We start from the raw sequence: 25,069 nt of genomic DNA, 5'->3' as shown, positions 1-25,069 counted from the left end.
TAGGAGGCACCTTTGAGGACTTGTCCTTAACATGAAAGGCAGATTTTTTTTTCTGCTTAGGGATTCCTTAAAGATAATGAAATCTACCACAAAGGGAGAGGAGGAGCCAATATTTGTTAGGCGAGTGTATAAGCTTTATATAATTTTATTCTCACTATCATGTTACTAGATTGACATTTTCTCATTTTAGAAAGGAAGCAAACGCTCAGAGCAGTCAACTTGTTCAGCTAGTGCACATGGAATCAGGAATGGGGGATGACCTTTGACCTCTGAAAAAAATTGGCTATGTCCAGGCATCCACTGAGGCCTAATAGGAAGGCATGTGGTTTGGCTTCACTTTTGGTGGGGGGCAATTTGTGCCACAGTTTGTAGTTACTCAGGGGAATGGACGATCGCTACCAAGAATATTCTGGATTTTAACTAGCTGGAAGGCATGTGGTTTGGCCTCATTTTTGGTGGGGGGCGATTTGTGCCAAGGTTTGTAGTTACTTAGGGAAATGGAGAATCACTAACAAGAATATTCTAGATTTTAAATAGCTTGAGGCTGAAGGGAAAAAATGCTGTGAAAAGAACTCCTCTATGAGCAAGGATTTTTTCTGAAACCAAAAATTATAGTAGCCCAGAGACTTGCAAGGAAGGGTTTTCTTCTATGCAGATATTTTGGGGAACAGATTTGAGGTTCATGAAGAGTTTCATATCACCATTTGGCTAGGGCAACTTTTTAAAACTTTTGCTGTTTTTAACATAATTGCCAACTAAAAGTTATTTAATGCCGGAAGCTTCATGATTGCTCCAGGTGGAAGTATAGAAAATATTTTTGGAATGGGAAAGGCCACCTGACCACACATTCTTAACCCTGTCCTAATACTTCTTGCCAAACCATTCAGCTTCCTTCTTTTCAGAAATTCATGAAGGCTTGGATTTGCTAATATGGGTAGTTTTATCTGCTTACTGGGTAGTTGATTTGAAACTACAAGCCTTTGCATAAAATGACTCTGACTCAGGACAGGGATCATCAAACTCCAGTCAGTTGTTAGCGGCATTTGTAAATAAAGTTTTATTGGAATGCTGCCACAACAGTTTCAGTATTTTCTCTCTTTTTTAAAAAAATATATCTTTATTGATTTCAGAGAGAGGAAGGGAGAGGGAGAGAGAGAATGGAAACATCAATGATGAGAGAGTCAACATTGATCGGCTGCCTCGTGCACGCTTGCGACTGGGGATCGAGCCCGCAACCTGGGCACGTGCCCCAATGGGGAATCGAACTGTGATCTCCTGGATCTTAGGCTGATGCTCAACCACTGAGCCACGCCCGGCCAGGCTATTTTCTCTCTTTAAAAAAAAATAATATATTTTAAATTGATTTTTAGAGAGGGAGGAAGAGGGGGAGAGAGAGAAACACTGACGTAAGAGAGAAACACTGATCGGTTGCCTCTCATACATGCCACAACCTAGGTATGTGCCCTGACTGGGAATCAAACCCATGACCTTCCTGTGCACAAGACGATGCTTCAACCGAACCACCCTGCTAAGGCTAGTTTCAGTATTTTCTATGGCTGCTTTTATGCTTCAGTGACAGACCTGAGTTGTTGAGACAAAGATAGGATGGCCTAAAAAGCCCAAAATGTTTACTTTCTGGTCCTTTACAAGAAAAATTTGTTGTCCCTGACCTAGAACATGGAGGAATTTTCACTTGTGGTTTGTTTCAGTGCTTTCTTCATTTATGACAAAAATATTAATTACTTGTTCGGAACTCTGCGATTTGCCAGGACCATTTTTCTGGGAAGAATAAGGGAACTGCTGGGGGGATCTTTTGAGACCTCCTAGGCTTTCAGAGACTAGTCACTGCCCGACTCCAAGCACCACCTGTGCGTCTGGATTGTCACTGACTGTCTCGCGTCCTCTGATGCTCTCTGCTGCCTGATCAACGCCGGTCATTGCTGTGACCTTCCCATTCACCCTTCCTCCTGTTTTCTTGCTGAAGCTTATGTAGTTACTGGGATGGTTCCTTTTTTTTTCTGACTTGCTATTCTTACACTTTTCAGCTGGGAAAAACATTTGTCATCCCCATTTCCTTTAGTTCTATAAAGGAAATGAGCCAAACCAAATTGTAACTGGTTTCTTCTTCCCTATCTGCCCTGCCTGCAGTATTTATATTATCTGCAAACTTGGAAACTGCATTTTGTGTGCTTATGACTTATATATCTAGCATTATTCACAACTGTGGTGCTGAAATTGACCCTGGAGGCAATTCCCATCTGATGCTCTCTTCCAGTCTGAGAAGTTTCCATCTGTGGATACTCGGTGTTGCCCAGACCTTCCAAACACTCCTTAATTCATCTCCTATTCAACACCACTTTGGAATGTTGTCCAAAGCTTTCTGGAAAGTATAAGCATTTAAAACATACAGATTTCTTTCCTACTAGATCAGAAATGATAGCAAAAAATTGTCAGTAGAACATAAGCATCATCATCTATTGCCTGGATTTAGGCTGATAATTCTCCATCACACTGTGTTTTCCTAGGTACCTTTCTTTCTCAATTCTTTGAACAACTGCCTAGGCATTCCTATAAATAGGAGTAAAGTTCCTTATTTTGTGATGTCCTGGAAGATAGTGCAATATATTGGCCCTGTATCCATATGACAATGACCTAGATACTGACAAATGAGTATCCACTGTGGCCCTGGCATTTTACAGATATTTCTGTTCTTCACACCCTTGCTCATCTGCAGGGCAAGAATGATCATTTGAACTGGAATTTGAGCCTAAGTTGCTCTGATTCTGGCCGTATTGTCCTTCTACCACTGTTGGCCGTCTTTTGCACTAACTGATGTGCCCTTAGGTTGTTCTTTCTGACCAAGGGTGTGTTCAGAAAGGATCAGCATGAATCAGGCAGACCCAGAACAGAAAGAAAACAGGAAAAGGCTTATGGGTCAAAAGGCAGAAACTTTTTGGAGGAAAGGATCAATCTTCATTCAGCTTTCCTTCCCAACTTGTAATTCAATTTCCAGTGCCAATTTTGGGGGAATTTGGCTTTTCTTTTTTATCATAAAGTCAGCAATGTCCTTACAGGTACTGTTTCTGGAGTTGGATTCAGATGTAGGAACACTGTACATATAGGGTGGGGCAAGAGTAGGTTTATAGTATAGAATACAACAATTAACAATAATACAAGAATAAACTCTGTATTGCGTACTCACAACTGTAAACCTACTTTCCCTACCCTGTATACTTGTCTGTACTGTGGAGCCTCCCGGTATTAGATGCAGGAAGAGTTACTTCATAGATTCTTTGGCGAGGGTTGTACTCTAACCAAATACAAAGTGGTGTTAGCTTTTGCCTGCATCTCACCTCAAAATGTGGTAGAGAGTAGGACAGCCCAATAAGTGTTCAGTGTTTACACAGTGTAACTGACAAACAAGAAACTATTTCATCTTGCTTGTGGCCAAGGGCTCTAAACACGCACACACACACACAGGCACAGGCCATCTACACTGTAAACATACACAGTAAGAGACACAAACACAGATATAACAGACATAATGTTTACTGAGTGCCTATTATGTGCCTAGCACTGTACATATGTATAGCTGGGTATGTATATGTAAAGGTAGAGCAACCAACAGAAGAAAAGGCTCTCCCTCAACCAGATGTGGCAAAATAAAAACAAAAGCCTCATAGATGGAAGTCAGCTGGCCAGAGATTGAATGTTAATTTATGCTGGTCTAGCTGACCCCAATGGCTTCTTTTCAAAAACAGCAGCAAGTCCATGTATTCAACTGAGGTTAAAATCAATAAAAAAGAAATAGTCTTTGGAGCCAGACTGCCTTGGGTTCAAATCCCAACTCCAGGACTTATAAAGTGAATTTAGCATCTCTGTGCTTCGATTTCAACATTTTTAAAATTGGGAAAGTAACCTCAAAGGGTTATTGTAAGAAAAATGAACACCTGTAAAACAATTAGAACAGTTTCTAGCTCAAGGCAAGGGCTCTTTAAACGTTAGCAATGACTATGGTGATTTCTCCATTGGCCTGGATGCGATGGGAGAAAGGATGATGTCAGGTGTTTACTCTCTGCATTTATTCACCCCAAAGCAGTGCTTTTCAAATTGTATGGCTGTGAGCCACAGATCCTCAGTTTCCTGAAACTTCTCTAGTGGAAAACACTTGGATCAGGCAGAGATGTTTAGTTGGGAGTGGGACCACTCTGGAACTCTGCCATAATTGCAAATCTAGATTATGCAAAACAATGCAAACTATATTCTCTAGCAATTAGGAAATCTCCCTCCTAATCACAGCCACCCATCATTCCTCTGTTCATTCATCAGTTTATCACATACTGAGTGTCTATTATGTTCTTGGAATTGTAGAGAAAATAAGACTTTCTTAACCATTTGTCGAAAAACATCTAGCTAATTCTAATACACAGTGCTAGGGCTGAGATAGAGTATTATGCCTAAGATACTATGTAGGTGGTGGAGGGGGTTATCTGACCCAGCATCCTGTAAGGAAGGGTAGGATTAGGCAGACAAAGTGGGTCAGAAAGCCCCAGGCAAATTTGTAAATAGCAAGTAATTGGGTACTACTGAAAGGCAGAGCTCAGTGGGGTGAGGTGGGGGTATGGCAAGAGATGAAGCGAGAGAGACAGCAGGTGCCAGGTGTTCTGTATCAATCTAAGGCATTTGGAACTTATCCTCAAGTGATGGCAAGCCTTTACAAGGATTTTAAGCATGAGTACACCATGGACAGTTTTTCTAGAATGATGCTCTGGCAGGTGAAATAATCTACAGCAGGAATCATTCAACTTTTTCTGTAACAGGACAAACAGTAAATATTTTAGACTTTGAGGGCCACCTATGGTGGTCTTTGTTGTATAGTCTACTTTTTGTTTGTTTGTTTTTAAAAATGTAAAAACCATTCTTTTAATAGTCCTTTAAATAACCTGGGTTCAGATCCCAGCTCTACCACTTATTAAGTGTGAGACCTTGAGGAAGTTAACCTAGCTGCTCCAGGCTCAATTTCAATGGCTCTTTTAATAACTCTTTAAAAGCCATTTTTAATAACCCTTTAAAAAATGTAAAAGCCACTGGCTGTAATTTGCCAACCGCTGGTCTAGAGAAGTCAAAATACAGAGTTAGGAGGCTGCTGCAATTCTCTAGAGCTGACAAAGGTAAACCAAAGTAGAAGCAGTGAGAACAGAGAAAGGTGGGGGGATGAAGGAGCCATGGAGAAGCTAGAACGGCCCACAAATATTTTGGCTCAGCAAGCTGGATGGGTACGGTTTACCTTACTGAGCTAGTTTAGTTTTACATATATGGAGTTGACCTATTTGTGGAGCATCTGGGTTGGGATGTCCAGTTGATAGTTTTGCATATGAGTCAGAAGAGAGACTTGGTCTGGTGCTAGATATGTGAGAATCATTGCACACGGGGAATGTTTGGGACACAGGAATCATTGGTGTATATAGAGGGAGACTCCTAGGAAGGTAGATTACAGTTGGTGACAGAAAGAGAAATTCACAGACAACTGAGACAGAATAACCAAAGAAGTGGGGAGCAAACCAAGTGTGTGTGGCTTCTAAAGAGGCAATAATCTGCTTCAGGACGACGTGCTTAGCCTGTATCCAGTGTGCAGCAGCACGTTGGTTGAAAATCACTGTTCTAGCATTTAAGTTGGCTACTTTAGGGCTGTAAGACTAATGTTTCAAGCCACTCAGGCACCATTAATGTATGGACCCATAAAGTGAGGCTAGAATACTTCTCTTCCAATGGGCATTTACCAACCCGTTTAAAATACAAATAGCAAGTGCATAATCCTACTTTAAGTTTACCTTCCTCCCTTTTTCTCTCTCAGCACTTCTTAAAGGTGGTCCTCGAACCTCAGGCCTCAGAATCACCCTGTCATGCTTGTTAAAATGCAAATTATGGGGCCCTGCTATAGAAAGAACTTCTGGGCTAGGGTGGTAGGATGCAGGAGTCAGTATTTCTAACTAGTTCTTGGTAGTATTATGCACATTGAAATTGAGAACCCCTTCCCTATCCACTTTTAAATGTTTGGAAGTCTAAAGAGAAGTATTCTGCCCACTGGATTTTAATACAAACATGGGGCCCAAGTTATTTTATCCCACACCAGCACTTGTATGTTTCTTATATTTGGAAGGGCAGTGACCTTGCCTTATTTATCATCTCACTGTCTGGTGCCTATCACTGTATCTAATGCCCAGCAGATATTTGTGGAGTTAAAGGGATGACTGCAAAGGACCCCTTATTATCCACACACACCCTTCCTCCAATCCAGCTTCCACTCATGCTCCTCCCTCTACACTTGCCACAAAATAGGGAGTGTGAGTCTATGAAAATGGAAATTAGATCATTTTTTAAAAAAAGAATAGTTTATTGATTTTTAGAAAAAGAGGAAGGGAGAAGAGAGAAACATCAATGTGAGAGCACATCGATTGCTCCCTCCTGCATGCTCCCTACTGGGGATCAAGCCCACAACCAGGACATGCGCCCTGACCAGGAATTGAAGCAGCAACCTTTCCGTGCACAGGAGGATGCTCAACCAACTGAGCCACACTGGCCAGGGCCAATTAGGTCATTTTATTTTCCTGTTTGATATCCTCTAAAATGTCCCTGTGGTACTCAGACTAAATCCTAAATTCTACCTTGACCTGTCTTACCGGCTCAGGCTTAGAGTATCCTTGAATACACTGCAGAGCCCTACAGACCAATAGCCAGCTGAATCTTGCAGACTCTTTCAGAAAGATAGATTTGGGTACTAAGCAAAAACAGACTAACCAAACTATAAACTGGGCATTTCGGCACTTCTCTGTTTGAAAATAAATGAGCATTTCTGAACCGCTACCGAACACAGTAATGATGACAAGCAATGAAACCCAACACAAAAGAGATCACCAAAAGCCCATAGCAGAGTAGTCCCGGTGGCGGCTCCGTGCCTCCTGCATGCTCTGCGCAGATGCATTCACTTTCTTTTCTCAAAAAGTACCTGGGAAACTGTATAGAAATGAAACTCCAGCCATATTTCTTACTGGCCATTTAAGTAAAATGGAAAAATTATGATGTCAAAGATCAGAAACAGAAACCCATGCCCCTCATGTGCTTTCCTTCTTATGCTACTCCCCACTCCCACTCCCACCATTGTCCTGGTGACTGAAGGTACATAATTTGCCCTCTGATGTCCCAGGTCCAACACCTTTAGTATCATTAACACCTGGCTGCCATGTGTCTTTTTCTAGCAAGATACTACTGAAGCTTCTTTTTATCTGAAAGCCATTAGGGATAGACTCTCAATGCCCATTAAAGTTAAAATTAAAAGACGAAAGTAGTGTTTCTAAGTTGTATTTCAAGAATTATGGGTATTCCTGAGATTACTAGGCCAAAAACTTGTTCATTGATCAAAGGACTACTTGGAAAACACTCATACTATATTGTCTACTTGGAAAGTCACAACACACACTGGAATACTTAAAGGATTTAAAAAAAAGGAAAAACCAACATAATTTTCAATTGGGGGATAGTTAAGTGCATTCAAGAACAGTAATCAGCTGTTTAAAAAAGATGATATAAATTTCTACATACTATTCTGAAATGTCTCCTAGACATGTTGTTGAATAAAAATTAAATCAAAACTCTAAACATGAGTAATAGCCCATTAAAACCACCCAAATTCTATATGTGTATGTTTTATACACAATACAATAAAATATATAAAAATTCCAAAAGGATGTATACCAAATTATTAAGAGTGACAGCCTCTGGGGAATAGTATTGGGGGGTGGAGGGAGACTTGCATTTTTCTTTATAGATTTAGGTATTATTTGAATTGTTTTACAGCCCCTTTATTACTTTTATAATAAAAAACAAGCACTATATTAAAAAATAGAAGTAAAATCCAGCAGTAAATACATCTGTTTAGCTTTAAGTGAGCACGTCCCAAACTCATGTGATCTCTAGGAACCCGTTTTGTGGAACACTCAGAAACAACTTGTGCAACAAATTCTGAAGTTACTGCACTCAAGGCTCTCCCCACTCCCTGTCAGCATATGGGTTTTCACTTTCTGTGACCTTCTGTACATGAGCAGAGGTGGTAGAAGGGACCTCAGAGATGATCTGGGACACTCCCCTCATTTTTGAAACGAAGTGACTAAGGTCATGAAAAGGGAAGGGCCTTGGCAAGATCAGCCTGAAGCCCTCAATCCTCACCTAGCTCCTTCCACATCTTTCCTGTAATCACCAGGTGACTTAGATGGGCCATGACCTTTGACTTTCATTAAAAAACTCATTAAATGAAAAAAAAATTATTAAAAAAACTCCAGTACTCAAGGAAATTGTCAGGACCTCTGAATAAGCCCTGGCCTCAATGTGCTCCCTGCAGTTCCAGGCCCAGTACAGGGGAGTCCTAAGGACCCCTCCTTCTTCCCAAAGGTGTGTCTTGTTCTACAGCTTTTTAGGAGGAGGTAAGTGCTGTTCAAAGGAAGGGACCCTGGAAATACCTGGTAGAAAACACCAAGGGTCTTGAGGCAACTTGGGATCCCTGGTGAAGTGCAGATACATAGAAGCATAAACTTCCTCATTCCCTCAGACAGCAGGGGCTTGAGTTGGGCAGCACTGGCTTGGAATCCCACTTTTTGATTCTGCCTTCCACTTGCTATCTAACATTGTTAGGTTCCTTAATTCCTGGGAGCCTCGGTGTCCTCATCTCTGAAGCACGGACAATAGCTTGTATGCCACACCTTGTGGTAGATGTTACCTAAGATGAAGGCTAGGGAAGTTGCTAGCATATGGGGAATGGTGCATACAGTTAGTCAAGAAATGTGAATTCCCACTTTTTCCCTCACACAGCCAACTGCTACCAATCCTGCGTAACAGGCCCAGGGCATAGGAATAGAATGGCACCTACGCCCGAGAAAGTGGCTGGCTGGTGGAGATGATAGAACTTGGGCGCAATAGGTGTGACAGGTGCACTGACAGAGGTGATTTCCAGTGTACCACCCACCTGAGCACCGGGTACCACTCTCAGGCAGCATCCACCATTCTGGGAGCCTACATTGGGGTTGCCTCTCAGTGTCCCAGCGGCCTCAAGGGGATTTGCTGCAGCTTTGGCTTGACCCACAAATTTGCTATAAAGATTTCTGGCAAAAATTAACAGCGATCCTAGCAGTTAAGCTGATCAAGGAAGGTTTGAGCTGGGGAGGACCATACTGCAAACAAGTGGGGAGGCTAGGAGCACAGGCTCTCGAGCAGCACTGCCTGCGTTCAAACCCTGTCTCCAGTGCCGCTGCGTGGGCCCGACATCTGGGCCTCAGCTTTCTTACCAGTGCTGTGGTAATAACAGAACTTACCTCACAGGGCTTTTATTTTTATTTTTAAAGATTAAACAAGATAATGTCTTTGAAACACTGAGCACAGTGGTCTGGTATCTAGTAAGAGCACACAGGAAAACACTTAGCATTGTTATTAAAGCTATATGGTCTGTAAGTACTAAGGCTGAGAGGCAATATTATTGACAGTTTAAAGGCACAAAAGATGTGGGCAGGATGGATGTCACTTTTGTTCACCAAATCACAGAAGAGTAGACAGAACTACTCCTTGGAATCATATAAACTTGGTATCAAATCCTCGGACTGGCTCTTACTAATGTGATCTTGGGTGAGCTGCTGAACCTTGAATTTCCATGCAAGCCTGAAGGACAACGTCAATCTTGTGAACTGACTGTTAGAATAACAAGCACAGTTACATAGAAATGAACCTGGCACACCTCCTCGCACAATAAATCCTGGCTTCTTTCCTTCCTTACCCAAAGCTAGCACACAAGAGAGGAGAAGTAGCCAAACAACAGTGTTTAGAAGTATATTTAATGAAAAGAGCATTCTATATGGATTCAGAGATAATAAAAAAGTTAAAATGAGGACTCTGGACTGGAGGACCTTAAAGGTTCCTCTCCCATCCATAGACTATGATTCTTCAAGTGACTATTTTTGTCACATATCTTGGCTCTATCACCTAATAAATATAATCTTTAGCAAGTCACTTGACTTTGTGTCCCCTTGTGTAAAATGTGGATAAAAAGTGTCCCCACTTCTCAGGGCTACTGCTGAAATTCGGTGAGATAAAGCCCATAAAGGGTTTACATTTGCCTGGCAGATAGTCACTACTCATTAATGCCAGGTATCATTGCTGTTGTCAGGGCCCCTATAAAGATGAAAAGAGACAATGGATGTAGAAAGCAGGCACAGTGCTTGGCACATAGGCAGTGTTAATATTGTTGTTATTAACACCACTTCTGATTTTACATTACCAATGGCTGTGGCCCAAACAGGTAAGTAATACATACTGTCATCCTGGTAATGACACATAGAAACAGAGACACCAAGAGATTTTAGAATAACTGATCACAGGTCCAACCGGGAATAGAAGCTTTCTGGAAAAAACAGCTTCGTCCAGCCCAGGCAGAGGACAGGCTCACCCATGAGCAGCAGCAGGTGCTGGCTGCACTCTCTCCCCAGCCCTGGGAGCTACACAGGTGGAGCCAATGTCTGGGTGGTAATGTAACAAAATAATGCCTTGTCCCGAAACGATCGCTTTCTGCCCAAAGTTCAAAGTTCTCCAGTGATAACTCATTAATCCTTGGGATCCTATGGGGTTCGGGGTGGGTAGGCATTGTTGCTGTTACCTTATAAGGATGACAGTGTACAGTGAAGAGAAATTAAATAGCTGGCCTTTGCTCCAGCAGTCTATCAATGGTGACAAAAAGCTCCAATCCCGGGGTGTGGTCCCCGAGCCCAGGGCCCTAAGTGCCACCCTGGGAAACACCTTGCAAGCAGAGCGATTCGGGGGCCTTGGAAAGATGTGCCCTTTGCCCCCCTAGCTCCTTCCCCCGGCTCACCTGTCACTGAACTGAACCTCTTCTCCGTTCCGGGCCCAGCTGATGGTAGGCCGGGGGTTGCCCACGGCCTCACAGTGCAGCAGCACGCTCAGCGTCCCGCTGGCCAGGGCCACCGTCTGCCCGAGGTGGGTGACCACTTCGGAGGCGGAGAGCTGCTGGGCCGCCGAGATCTTCCGCAAGATGGTGGGCCTGCGGGGCGGCCTGCGGGTGCCGCCCGCCGCCTCGCCGGGGGAGGTCCGCAGCGAGCTGGCGAAGCCGGACACGGCCTTCCGCGGGGGGACGGCCACGGGGGCGAGCCTCTGCTCGGCCGGCGCGAGCCGCGCGTCCTGGCGCGGCACGTGGCTGCGGAAGACGTCCTGCGCCAGCTGGGCCACCAGGTGCTTGCCGTAGACGTCGCGCAGCTCCTCGGGCTGCTGGGAGAGGTTCCGCAGGATGTCGTCCAGGCGCCGCTGCTCCGTCACGAGCGTGGAGGGCCGCGGCGGCGGGCCCGGCTCGGCGTTCTGCTCCTCCTCGGACGACGCGTTCCTCTCGGTGGAGTCCTGCGCCTCCCACGAGGCCAGCAGCTCCCCGGGCCAGCCCCCCTGCTCCAGCAGCCGAGACACCAGGTCATCGTAGCGGCTCCCGGGGTCCGCCGCGAGCCCCCGCTTCTCGGCCTTGCTGCCGTTCGGGAAGATGCCGTTCTGGTGTTTGTGCGTCTGCAGGGCCTCCTTGGGGTGCGCCTTCCTTCCCCGCGGGGCCTCCTCCTCGCCGCGGAGGCTCGCGGGCCGCGCCGCGAGCTTCTGGTTGCCGCCGAGGAGCTTGATCACGAACCGCTCCCGCGCCGGCCCCGCGGAGCAGGTGTAGGCGCCCGCGTCCGACGGCTTGAGGCGGTGGATCTTCAGGTAGCCGAAGGGGGCGACGGTGACGTGCGCCGAGCTGACGAGGTGCTGGCCGTCCTTCTCCCACGTGATGAGCGGCTTCCGGAAGCGCCGCGCGGGGCAGCGCAGCACCACCGTGGTCTTGGGGAGCAGGTAGGCGAAGCCGCCCACCACGAAGTGCAGCTTCCTCTGCCTGCGCGTCTGGATGTAGACCTTCCTCGCCGCCTCGATGTGCGGGCTGTGCTTTGCCGACGGCCGGCCGGGCCCTGGAAAGGCGGCCGGACGGGTGGGGAGCGGAGGACAGCGAGAGGGAGGGGCAGCGACGAGAAAGAGGGAGCGAGAGAGGAAGGGGCGGGAGAGAGAAGGGGGGAAGGGGTGCGTGAGTTGGGCCTGGGCCTCCCGGACGGCCGCGTGCCTCCTCCCGGAGGAGCCGGCGGCCAGCTGTGGGCCATCCAGCTGCCGCCACAATCAAAAAAAGCCAGAACACACGAGGTGCCGTGGGGCAGCCTGCTGTCGCCCCGCTGGGTCTTTCTGCCCCTAGAAGCTGAGAGGCAGGGCTTTAGATGGAGGGGGAGCCTTGGGGGAAAAGGCAGTTCCTCTCATTAAAAGGACTTAAAAAAAAAATCAGCACCATAAAAAAGAGGCAGCGGACTAAGGGAAGGAGAATGCCCCCCCCCCCTTTAAAGTTTATCCTCTGCATCCTGCAGAGCACCAGGGCCCTCATGGGTACCGGGGAGGAGAGCCCAGAGTGTTACAACTCTAGGGATTAATAATAAAGAGAACGGATCTGTTTAGAGCAGTTTAAAACCCCAGAGTGGAGAAACATTAGACGTCATTAGTGATACGCTGCCTCCAGCTCCCAGATCTCCTTATGCCCACAGGTGAACTTTGCTCTCCCTCTTGCAAACTGTTTTTCCAGGAGAGAAGAGAATTTCACCTGGTCACACGCAATTAAGATTCCTTTTCCACCTCCAGCTGAGCTCACCAGCCTGCTGCCTGCCCTTCAGGGCCCAACAGCCTCCCGCTGGCCTGGGGTTAGGGACGGTTACTAGGTGCTTCCATGTGGGTTTCATCTCCCCATGCCCAGAGCTCCGAGGTACTCACTTGCACAGGCTGCCAGCATACAGGGCCTGATTGATGAAGAGAATGGCAGGGGAGGGCACAGGGAGGAATTGACAATAGCCGAGACCCCGGTTTTCAGCACCTTCCTGCAAACGGCACTCCGAGTCTGGGTGCCCTCGCCGCAGCTCGTGGAACACTGGTGGAGAGAGACAGGCCAAATGCACGTAAATGCTGGGACCTATAGGCTAATGGCCTTCTGTATGAGTTTTCAAACTCACCAAAATGTGAGAAAAGTTATTTGAGAAAGCAATAGCCACTGAGAGAAATACTAATTACTTGACAATGTAGAAAGACATGTCTATATTGCAGCCACATTCTACTCTGACATTTTCTACTATAAGGTTTTCTGTAGATATTTCACCTGTTTTTACTTATATGGCCTGGGCTTTAGAGTTACAGTCAGAGAGTACTGTGTTCAAATCCAGATCAATATTTCACTGTTCGGCAAGTTACTTAAGCTCTCTGAGGTTGTTTCCTTTTCTTGTGGTTATTTTGCAAGGTTGGGAATTAAATGAGATAATATATTTTAAATGTCACACAGAAATGACACTCAATGCTAATTCCTTTCTCCTTTCTTCACAAATAATGCCAAGCATAAGATAATTGTGATGTATCTATGTCGTGTGAGGTGGGGTGCTAGATACTATAGAAAAAAGATGTGCAAGATGGTTGCTAATGTCAAGGAGCTGTCATCAAGTGAAGGGAACGAATCCAAATGCACTATTAAAATGAAATAGTACATTAGGGAAATAGAAATCAAAACCACAATGAGATACTACTTCATATTCATTAGAATGGTCATAATAAAAAAGATAAGTATTGGTGAGGATGTGGAAAAATTAGAACCTTCATACACTGCTGGTAGGAATGTGAAATAGTACAGCCCTTTTGGAAAACAGTTTAATAGTTTCTTAAAAAGTTAAATTTAAGTTTACCATTAGACCCAGCAATTTCACTCCCAGGTGTCTACCCAAGAGAAATGAAAACATACATCCACACAAAGACTTGTATGTGAATATTCATAGCAGCATATTCCTAACGGACAAAAAGGGGAAACAACTCAAATGTCCATTAACTGGTAAATGGATAAACAAAATGTGGTATATCTATACAATGGAATAGTATTCTGTCATAAAAAGGAATTTAGTTCTATGTGCTACAACATGGAAAAACCTTGAAAACATGATGCTAAATTAAATTGTATAGTATTCACATTATACCTCAGTGAAGCTGTTTAAAGAGTTACATAGTAATACAAATTTTAGTAAAAATACAAAACTAAAAGACAAGTGAAGTATTAGAAAATTAATTCTAACAGCTGTTGAATGCTCATGGTACACTAGGGATTTCCTGACCTAGGTCTTGGAGATGGGTAGAGTCTGGACGGGTGTAGAGAAACAGGGATAAGCATGGGAGTCAGGGAAATATCCCGAACAAAGGTAGAGCAGTTCAGTGCAGCATCCAACGCAGGTTTGGGGGCAGAGCTAAACCTCTTTGAGCAGAAGGATCACATCGAGAGTGTCAGGAGTTCAAGAGGTAGTTTGGGGCCAGACGTTGGAGACTTTTAATTTTTCAGACAGGAGGTTTGGAATTGGTTCATAAAGCAATGAGGAGTCATTGAAGGGAGGAGTGAAATGATGAAAGAGGTGTTTTGAGAAGGTTAATCTGGCAACAGTGTCTGGGAGGGATGGGAGTAGGAGATGGATGGCAGGTAGGGATATCTGTTAAGGAGGCAGCCACAGTAGTCCAGGCTTGAGATGATAAAGGCCTGAACTAGGGTCATGGCAGTGTGCCATGTTAACTTGAAAAATGACAGTAAAACCCCCAAAATATTATCTTATCTTTTCAAGTATTATATGTTAGCCCGTTGAAATAAACTATCCCATGCAAAGTTCTATGATCTACACTACCCTGAAAGATATTTAAGATGCAAAAAAATGGGGATGAGAGTCAAACCCATTGGTTTTGTTCCCTGATTATAGATTCCAGATTCCACTCATCCCTTATTTTATTGTAAATGACAGCAAAAATCCAGGGATCAGGTGGAATAGAGGTAAAGAGCCTGGAAAATTTGAAAGCATGGTCATTTTAGTGCTGCTAAGTAGAAAAATAGAAAAATAGACTGTACGTCAGAAGATCGATTTATGATTTTGGTCAAGTCTAGTTCTTTCTCTAGGCTCAATTTTCCACACCTCTCAAATAGGGAAACTAAGCTAGAGCAGGGATTTTCAAACTGTGTTCTATAACTATGTTAAGTAAGTGATTCAGGGACCTCTCATGTGAACTGGAGACCCAACCATTGGAAAACTGGGACCCCTACCCACACTTCAACCAAAACAGCTCTGATTTGATCTGTTTTAGATTTTTGGCTTCATAGTAACATTTCAATTTAAAAAAGAGTTCTGTGGCTTTAATTCTTAAAAGAACAACTAGGCTATAGGATCTTCTAAGTGCCTTCTAGCTTCAAAATTCGCTACTCTGACTTCAATTTCTTTTATTTTTTGGGGGGAGGGACAATGTCCCTAAAAATATGATTTAAAAATATTTACTAGCCAACTCTTACAGAAGATGGATTTCTTTTAAATAAAAGAAGTAAGGCCTTTTGAGGGTCTTATTCTCAGAATAGAACCCGAGAGTGATTTTATTTGAAGAGTCTAAACCTTTGGCGTGGTTCTGTCTCTGAGGGGTTCTGTGCAGTGACCATGAGACTGAGCCAGAGAGGGGAGGGTAAAGGCGCTCACAGGTCCTCCAGGTCCTCCTTTTGCTAAGGGGTCTTGTGGGTGTGGAATGCACATCTCATCTCAGCCACAGGCCCCCGAGAAGGGCTGCTGGCATGACGGGGCCAGCTGGAGCCTCTGTGAACACCTCCAGGAGCACTTTGTATGGCACCCCAGTGAATCAGTGATTACTTCCCACTGTTCTCAGCCCTGCAATGTCTGAATTTCCGTTCATCAACCCAGGTAACTCAGGACCTAGTCACATTCCTTGGACAAGAACTAACTATTCCTAGTTCCCCAAATGTAACTTCCTCCCCTAGGAAGACTGGCAAAGGCTGGGGAGGTCTACGCCATGACTCCCGTTCCATCCAGTCAAGGTAGAGCCTTCCTTTTATTTCCTCTCTTCCTGACAATGAGCAGGGATGGAAGAGAATCATAACAATAACTATGGTTAACTTTTACTAGGCACAAAGCACTTAACATGCATCATTTAATTTAAGCCTCCTGATAACCAAAAGGTAGACACTATTATTGTCTCCAATATTCAGATAAGTGAACTAAGGCCAAGAAAGGTTAAGTAACTAGCCCAAGGTTATTAGAGCCTTCATACGTTGCTGGTAGGAATGTAAAATAGTACAATCAATAAGCTGCAGAGTCAGCATTGGAACCCAAGTTTGACTGTTTTCAGTCTCAACTCTTCACACTTGACACTGTTCTAAAGGTCTGCTTTGCTTAATGGGTCCCATGGGACCTCAATCAGCACTCCCCTTTCCTGAGTGCCTAATCACAAGGGTCCCTCCTTCAAATCTGCAGGCTGAAATGAACTTTTTCTGAATTCTGTGTCTCATATGCTCAGAGACTACAAAATCCAGGAACAGGGGAGAACAATTATAATCACACAATCAACATTCCACTCATGGCAGACTATCACCCATGGACGTAGGAGAGCAATATCTCTTGCAATATGCTCTGGGAGGAGGTCTTCATCTAGAGCCACTTACTTGGCAAATACATCAAGGTTTTCTCCACTGCTTTACTTATTATGATTTTTAAAATACATAATACCATACCCCAAATCAACATTTCACAGAAAAATTACTACCATGTTCATGCATGCACGCGCGCGCACACACACACACTTGAATACACACATGCTCATTTTACAAACACTTTTCCTTTATCTTGTTTCTAAAACATGACATTTTATTGTTCTGAGACATTTGGGGTGAGATATCACCAGAAGGCTAAATTATAAAACCTATGTTAATGTTGGCTAACTCTCAATTGCAATGCCCTTAGCAGGCCCATTTGATGGAACTCTATGTGGGTTGATAAAATGTGGGACAAGAATTAAAAGAGCCTCTGTTGATAGAGTTGGCATCTTAATTTTCAGACGAAGCTTCCCCCTCTGTGGAACCAAGTGTCCTGTGATGTATTTCAACCAGAAGCAGCTCTACCCTGTGAGTTGTATATCATCAAGCAAAGAATGAAATAGAATCAGCAGAGCCAATTCAAATGCTGCTATGTGCAAAAACGGGGAGGATCTTGAATCTGATTTTGACATATCACTTCAGGCCTAGTGATTCTGTTCTTGGCTAAATTTGCTTGTGAGGCAGTAATGGGGGTTGGGGGAGGGGCTTCTCTATGGAAGACACACAGGTCTGCAGTAGGCAATTCAAAAAAATGTAGGGGCTGAAAACTAATCAATAGAAGCTGGGTGTAAATGAATTAACTGATGCCAGTGTTAGAATAGGAATTATTTAGACAAATTAGTTGGGGATACATTCCTAACTTGTGAGGCAAGCCAGGAATGGTGAATGCTGATGCAATCATGTCCCTAAATGCAAGACAAGAGGGGAACTCAAGTTCTCTTGCTGGGAAGTTGTGGAAGTTGAGGAGCCAGGAAACTGACAGTGAAGAGGTAAGATTTCCTGGGCCTTCTTTTGCTAATAAGTCATGTTCCTTATTGTCCAGTAACTTGGAAGAGAAGAACTTGAGAGGCTTGGCCCTTCCTGAGTAGAGACTAGAAACATCTGGGAGTAGGAAGTACAGGGAGGCCAGGAAGGCACGTGTGGTGATAGAGGGAGGAGAACCCTGTGTTCTGAGAAGAATCATGGGTCCAGATGGCATGAGTGAGGCCCGGTTTTCTTCCACGAGGAACCTATTTATAACTGCATGCTTCGGTTTGCTGAATGAGGGCTGGCTGCTTAACTCATGTCCCTGTAGACTAGTTAAAAGTTAGTCACACACTGTAGTATAAAAGGCTCCAATAATACTGCCCCATAATGTTAGGAAGGTTGTTCTGTTATGTTCCCGCCTTCTGTATGTATCTATTTGGGGTGCCGCCTTCTCATTTATGCCTCTTTCATCATCTCCTCCTGAGGACCACACATACCTCTGTCCAGTCAGAGAGAAGCCACTCGCTGGGACAGTCATCTTTCTTGCAGGCTTGCTGGGAGGCCAGTTTTGAGGCTGAACAGAAGGTCTCAGGAAGCTCCAGGAAGCTGCCATCGGCCATACGTTGCTTGCAAAGAACCTCGCGCTTCTGGATGCCGCCTCCGCAGGTCCTGGAGCACTGGGGAGGGAAGGAAAGTCAACCCATCATAAGAGAGTGGCAAGTTTTGAGTGCCAAGTTTTGCCTTCTCCTTGGCTGAGTAAAGAGTAAAAAAAGAAAAAAAGAAAAAAGAGAAAAGAAAAACCAGGAACCAGCCCAAAGGATTTTGTTTCCTCTCCTTGAAATAAATTTTGTAGCAAGATCTACACCCTCTACTCTTAATCTCAAGTATTTAACTAGAGCGTCCAGGAATTTCAAGAGCATTTAAATCTTAGAAAGTTGCTTCTAAACTATGATTTGCAGCCACCCAAGACAACTGGTTTAAAAGGTTAGTATAATAGAGTGTTAAGCATATTTACGATCCAGTGAAAAGAATCTGTGCAGCTTCCTGAATGAACAAGAGAGAGCTCCTGCCATCGGTGTAAATCTGGAGGAATTAATCTGCAGAGAAGGCAGCCCTTTCTAAGTGTAAACACCCACTCCACCGCATTGGAGGGGCATTAAACATGAGGCCTAGTTTGCTGAAGAACTCCCCTGGAACACTTTTCTTGTAGGAGTTGTGATTTCTTAGGGCAGTGGGAGCAAGAGCCACTGAAATTTGGGATACAAGAAAAATAGCTTTATTTCAGGGGTTTTCAGCAGGATCCCAAACACACTGTCTACATGTAACTTAATAGTTATAATCCACTTGCACGAGGAGGGAGAAAGGCCCCCAGCAGCACAGAGTATTGGCTGTTATTCCAAGTATTTGCCCCCTCCCTTATAATAGCACAGGGGCCCTCCATTTTTAGCCTGGCACATGACTTTTCAGCCTACAGACTAGATGTGCCCACCTCCCTTGAAGGTCAAAGTGGCCAGGTGACCAAGTGCTGCCACTGTTGCAGCCATGGCCTCTTAGAACTCGGGGGTCTGTGCTCAGGGCATTGGATTCAGAACTGCAAGGGACATTTCTGCCCCAAGGTCAGGATGGTGATACATGTCCTTGAGTCAAGTTAGAAGGTGGTTGTGGCCCAGCTGTCACCCCTTACTCAATGGTCGCAACCTTGAGTGCATTTTTAAATCACCTGGCGTTTTTCATAAAGTACTGAGGCCTTACATAAATTTAATTATTAAATCAGAAACTCTGGGAGAGGGGTCCCAGACATCAGTTTTTTAAATTAGCAGAGAAAGACAAACATCACATGATCTCTCTTATATGTGGAATCTAAAGAACTTAATAAACTGATGAACAGAATAGATTCAATGACATGGAAGCATGGATCAGACTGAGGAATGTCAGAGGGATGGAGGAGGGCGGGTGGGTGGAGGGGGAGAGAGTAACCAAAGAATGTATATGCATATATGTACAACCCAAGGACACGGACAATGGTGTGGAGAGGGACGGGGGAGGGGGGTGGGATGAGGTGGAATGGGTCACTGGGGAGAAAAAGGGACATCTGTAATATTTTAAATACAAAACAAAAAAAATAAAGCACTTAAGTTAGAAAAATTTAATTCTATGTAATTCTGCAACCAAGATTGAGAACTATCCCTCAGAGATTTGGCCCTCTACCTACCATTTCCAATGGGAATAAAATAAACATAGAGGGGACAACTGGGGACCTAGAGAGGCCTGTATTAGAGCCAGTGGTTGTTTGGACCCCACTGGAGTAAAAGTGCCTTTTCTTTGCAGTTGTGAATGGCTTGAGGTCACTAAGCTACTAAATAATGAAGTTACAAAAGCTATAAACTTAGTTTTATTAGGCCTTTTTTCCTTAAAAAAAAAAAAGTTTTTATTGATTTTAGAGAGAGAAACATCAATCGGCTGCCTCTTACATGCCCCCTACTGGGGGTGGAGCTGGAAACCCAGGCATATGCCCCAGGAATCCTACGGGAACCTCTCTGTACTTGGGGTGACGCTCAGCCAACTGAGCCACACTGTCCAGGGCTTGCTAGGCCTTTTAACCCTAAAGCCTTTCTAACCATCCAATGCAGTGGTGAACAACCTTCATTTGCATTTTAAATTTTAAACTTTTGAAATGAGAATAACCTTACTGAGTCCTATAGGAGAAAACTATTTTCTTATGGCTGGATTCAACTACTTACTCACTGAACAAAAGGCAGCTAAGGATAAAGGTGAATCTACCCCATGAGGTAGGTCTTGCCCCAGTTTACAGATGAAGATGCTGAGGCTACACAGGTGAAGTGACTCAACTAAGGCCCCGTACCGAGCATGTTCTCTGGGCTGGGGTGGTGGACACAGCTGAAGAATGAGCCCCGGCTTGGTTTCTCTTTCCTGTGACTGCAGGAACTGCTCTTTGTTTGCAATGGAGGATACTCTGACTGCTGCCTTATGCTGAGGGCCCAGGCCTTGCAAGCCCCAGCCTGCTAAAGCCTGGTCTCCCCCACACCCCCACTGGAAGGGCAGTGCTTTGAAATTTAATCCTCAGCTTCCACTCTGTGACTGTCCCTGACCAGTAGGAGCCAGTCGGTGATCCAGGCTGGGGACCAGCATTCTAAAATAGCTTATCTGCGTTCTGGTGGCCCTGGAAATATGCTCTCCCTAGACCCTTTCATTTCTGAGCTGAAAGGCTACACTGAACGTAGCTTCTGGGCTATGCCACGGGCTTGGTGGGTGGGTGGGTGGTCTGCTGCCAACTGCTACTCATCATAGAATCAAACGGTTTCTTCCAAGGACTTGCCTAGCATGTCATTTAGCCTTAATTAAGAAGAAATCTATGGCTTCAGAGAAAGACAAGTATCACATGATTTCACTTTTATGTGGAATCTAATGAACAAAATAAACTGACAAACAAAATAGATCCAGAGACATGGGAGCATGAAAGGGGGGCGAGGGGTGGGGTGGGAAGAGATTGACCAAAGAACTTATATGCATAACCCATGAAGGCCTGAGGGGGGATGCGAGGTGGAGGGGGCCGGGGGGGAAAAAAAGGAACATCTGTAACACTTTCAACAATAAAGATAAATTAAAAAGAAAATCTATGGCTTCAAAGCTAACGATTCACGCTGTGGGTGGGCCAGGCCTTTGGCTTTACTGGCTTCTTTTGGTGACTCCCGGGCTTTTTTATTTATCAGAGAAGCAAACTTTTATTTTAGTTCTTGTTTAGTAGTAGTTCAATAAACTTAAAGGATTTTACTTTTTTTTTAATAAACTTTTTTTTTTTTTAATATATCTTTATTGATTTCAGAGAGAGGAAAGGAGGGAAAGAGAGAGCTAGAAACATCAATGATGAGAGAGTAATTGATCGGCTGCAGCCCGCAACCCGGGCATGTACCCTGACCGGAAATCGAACCCTGATCGCCTGGATCCTAGGTCGATGCTTAACCACTGAGCCACGCCCGGCCGGGCAGGATTTTACTTCTTGAATGCATTTCTACCCACACTGCTCTGCAAAGTGCCTTCTGTGACAGTAAATCCTCAATATTTGTGGAATTGAATTGAAGTTGTTGGTTAGGGGGTATTTAAATTAGCAGCTAAGAATTTCATTTACTTAGAATAACCCTTCTTGTTATTGAGGATAACTAAGGTTTTAAGTTTGGTTTTATAGTCTTGCATGACTTCTTAGGTTCAGCCTTTTCCTATTTCTGTCAAATTCTCACCTCTAACAACCAGTTATTCTATCATCAGATTCATTATGACTGTCACTGTTCAGCTGGTCTTCAGAACTCTTTTGCAAGTAGGCAACAAACCCTGTGCTTATTGATTCCTCAGGACTTTCCAAACTTAGGGACTGTGTTCTCCACAGTTCTTTCCATTCTGTGAATTATTAAATTTCTTTCATAAACTTTGTGCAATTTCGTTCAAATCATAATTGTCTGAAAAAAAGGTTTATACTGATGAGTCAAAATTTTAAATCTTAAGCTCTGACCTCTCCCCATCCTTACTCAACATGTTTGCTGAAATGCAAATAGGTATCTTGACCTGAACACGTCTAAAATGGAACTTCAGATTCTGCCTCCCTCGCCGATATCACCTCAAATCCGCTCTCTTCTCAGTTTTCCTCACTCATCTAATGGTGCCACAACCAAGACAAAAAGTTAGGAAAAGTTCTTGATTTTTCTTTTTTCTCACCACCTCTACCCTGACACCTGATCCATGAGCAAATACTGTCAGATTTGCCTCTAAAATAAGAAAGATTTACCTCCACAATAAATAATAAATTGGGATACCATCGTCTCTTGTCTAGCCTACCTGCTAAGCTTCCTAACTAGTCGTCCGGTTTCTAGATTGCTCAGTTAGCTCCCAGCAGGATAGAGATAGAATACTCCATTTGAAGAAAGCTCCTCTCTTCTGATGGTCTGCTGAAAACCCCACTGGTTGAACACAGCTAGAAGCCAGAGGACAGAATGTCTCTCGGGCATCCCCCTGCACAGAGGCGCAGAAGGGGGAGTGGATCTAGAGGAGCAGTGGGAGATGCTGTACAGTTTGTTCTCCACACGGCAGCAAGAGTGATGTTTTCAAAGCCTAAGGCAGCTCACATGATTCCCCTCCTTAAAAACCTCCCATGGCTTTCCCTGGTGATTAGAATAAAATTTCAACTCCTCTACCCCAGTCCTGCAAAGCCCTGCCTGTTCTGGTCCCTGCCCGATGGAACTCTGAGGCCGTCTCACTCAAACCCTTCCAACTTCACTCATTCATTCAATACACAGTTATTAATACCCATCATGGACCAAGCATGGTCCTGGGTTCAGCAGTGAACGAGAAGCCTCACACACCTCTCCAATTTTGTCTCATACAACTTTCTTGCATATTCCAACCACACGGTTCTGCTTTTTGCTGCTGTTGTTCCTCCAATGCCGAGGTCGCTTCTTCCACAGAGCCTTCACACTTGCTCTTCTCTCTACTTGGACTACACTTCTCTTACATCTCCACGTGGCTGAGAATTTCTAATCATTCAGGTTCAGTTCCGTTCTCACCTGCTTGGAGAGGCCATGCCAAACCTCCTAGTTAGAGTAGGTGACACAGAGTAACTTTTATTTTATTTTATTATTTTATTTTATTTTATTTTATTTTTAAGATAGCTCTGTTAAGTAGCTCTGATCTCTTTCAGAACTTATAATCCATTAGCTCTACAAAGGAAGCAATATTGCTTCTCTCATAGCTCACAGTAGTGTTTCAGAACTGCGTTCAAAGTTTTCCCCAGCATGATGTTGTTACATCTTTAATAGGAGACCTTAGGATTAGATGACTTCATCTCTAGTTTTTTTAAATCCACATCCTTCCTCATTTTTTCCCCTTTAAAGTTAATGATTTGTTTGTTTCCCAGTAAAGAAGTGGTCAGGATATGAGCTAAACCGTAGAATGACATTTTATAACAGATGCTGGAGGTATGTGATGTTTTTGTATGATCCATAAATATGTACACTCTAGTGAAAATGCGGAGTATTTTTCTATGAGAGAAGTAATGGCTGCTTCATAAAATCATTATCCTCTAAACCTCAAAATGACATCAAACCACTTTTCTTGTAATCCTTTGATTATAATTCATAGCAAATTCCCCATGGGTCCTATTGAGTTTGTTGAGCATAAAGACCATGCTCTTGACGTATCTGTTACCTGTGACTGACATTTTAGACACTTCACTAGTGATGTCACATTTGTAGGAGCACAGATCTCTTCAGTGCTTGAGGGCTGAAATTCTCTTTTTCTAAATATCTTCTGAGGCACATGGGCTTCTATTCAATTTGAATAAATGATCGAAAAATAAGTGAGTAGTTGAATAAAAACAGCTCTCAAATTCAAGCTGTCAGTGAGAGTGTTTTAGCAAATGTGGCAATAAGGAAAGATGCAGGTTAATTTTCTCTTTCAAACTGAGGAAGTAGATGACAAAAATAATTGGTCTTATTTTAAGAGTAGAGATGTAATAAAATTGTTCTATAGAGTGTGACCACTCACTTAAAATAACATAGCTGGGTTATCGATTTGCAGACAGGACCTGATGTAGGGGACAGACATTCAGATAATTGCCCCCAACTCTGTACAGAAATCTGTGACAAAATGATGACAAAACAGCTGCCAAAAGAGTAAAAAAAAAAAAAAAAATCAGCCAAAGAAGCGGTAAAGTGCTTCCTTTAAGTTAAAAGGTGGGATCAGTACAGTGAGATGTTGAGAGATTCCACATTCACATAACTTTTATTACAATATATTGTTATAATTATCTCATTTTAATATTAGTTATTGTTAATCTCTTACTGTGCCTAATTTAAAAATTAAACTTTATCATAGGTATGCACGTACAGGAAAAAACACGGTACATATAAGGTTCAGTACTATCTGCAGTTTCAGGCATCTACTGGGGGTCTTGGAACATATCCCCTGCTAATAAGGGGGGGGTGCTACTACACACATAATGCTCTTAGGAAATACTCAGTGCCCAGAAGATGAGGTTTAGACCCCTGAGAATGTCCTTCAGGGCCCTCATACTTGACCCTGCATTGACTTCCCAGCCACATGCCTTGCCGACCTGCCATGGGCCAGTGCTTCAGCTACAATGGACAATTTACCTGTTTCTGGGCACACAGATGCTTTCTCGGCTCAGGCCTTTACACTGTGACCAATGCCCTTCACTTCTTTGTCCATCTAGAAACTTCTAAGACATCCTTGAAGGCCCAGCTCAAAGGCTAAGGCTACTTCTTCTCGGAAGCCCTCTCTAGAGCCTGTCTTGTGGCAAGTGAGTCACCTCCCACCCACTGTGACCGGGAAGGGCACTGCCTCTCTCCTGTGGGGACCAGTTGTTGTGTCCAGCTACTTTCCCTGCCTCCCCGCAGGCTGCAGGATTATGTGCCTTCTGAAGAAAGGGAATGTATTCATCTTTCTGTTCCCAGTGCTCTATATAGCGTCTGCCAAAGAGCATGCACTTCATAAATGCTTGTTGAATTGATGATTGGATGAAAAAAGGGCCCCAAATCCAGA

At 44.0% G+C, this 25,069-nt stretch overlaps 1 protein-coding gene across 1 annotated transcript in view; it reads right to left on the bottom strand.

Annotated features, from left to right (window-relative positions):
• ADAMTSL1 (ADAMTS like 1) overlaps nucleotides 1-25,069 on the bottom strand; it is a 368,021-nt gene that overhangs the window by 95,736 nt on the left and 247,216 nt on the right. The window contains exons 17-19 of the mRNA XM_081151642.1: nucleotides 17,998-18,177; nucleotides 12,868-13,021; nucleotides 10,907-12,029 (exon numbers count right to left, since the gene is read on the bottom strand). Coding sequence (XP_081007768.1) covers nucleotides 10,907-12,029; nucleotides 12,868-13,021; nucleotides 17,998-18,177 — 1,457 coding nt within the window. The remainder of the gene's footprint in view (nucleotides 1-10,906; nucleotides 12,030-12,867; nucleotides 13,022-17,997; nucleotides 18,178-25,069) is intronic.

The sequence above is a fragment of the Miniopterus schreibersii genome (genome assembly GCF_964146895.1).
Source record: "Miniopterus schreibersii genome assembly, chromosome: 11".
In the NCBI taxonomy this organism is placed as follows: Eukaryota; Metazoa; Chordata; class Mammalia; order Chiroptera; family Miniopteridae; genus Miniopterus; species Miniopterus schreibersii.
This window is presented reverse-complemented; position numbering and strand designations above follow the sequence as displayed.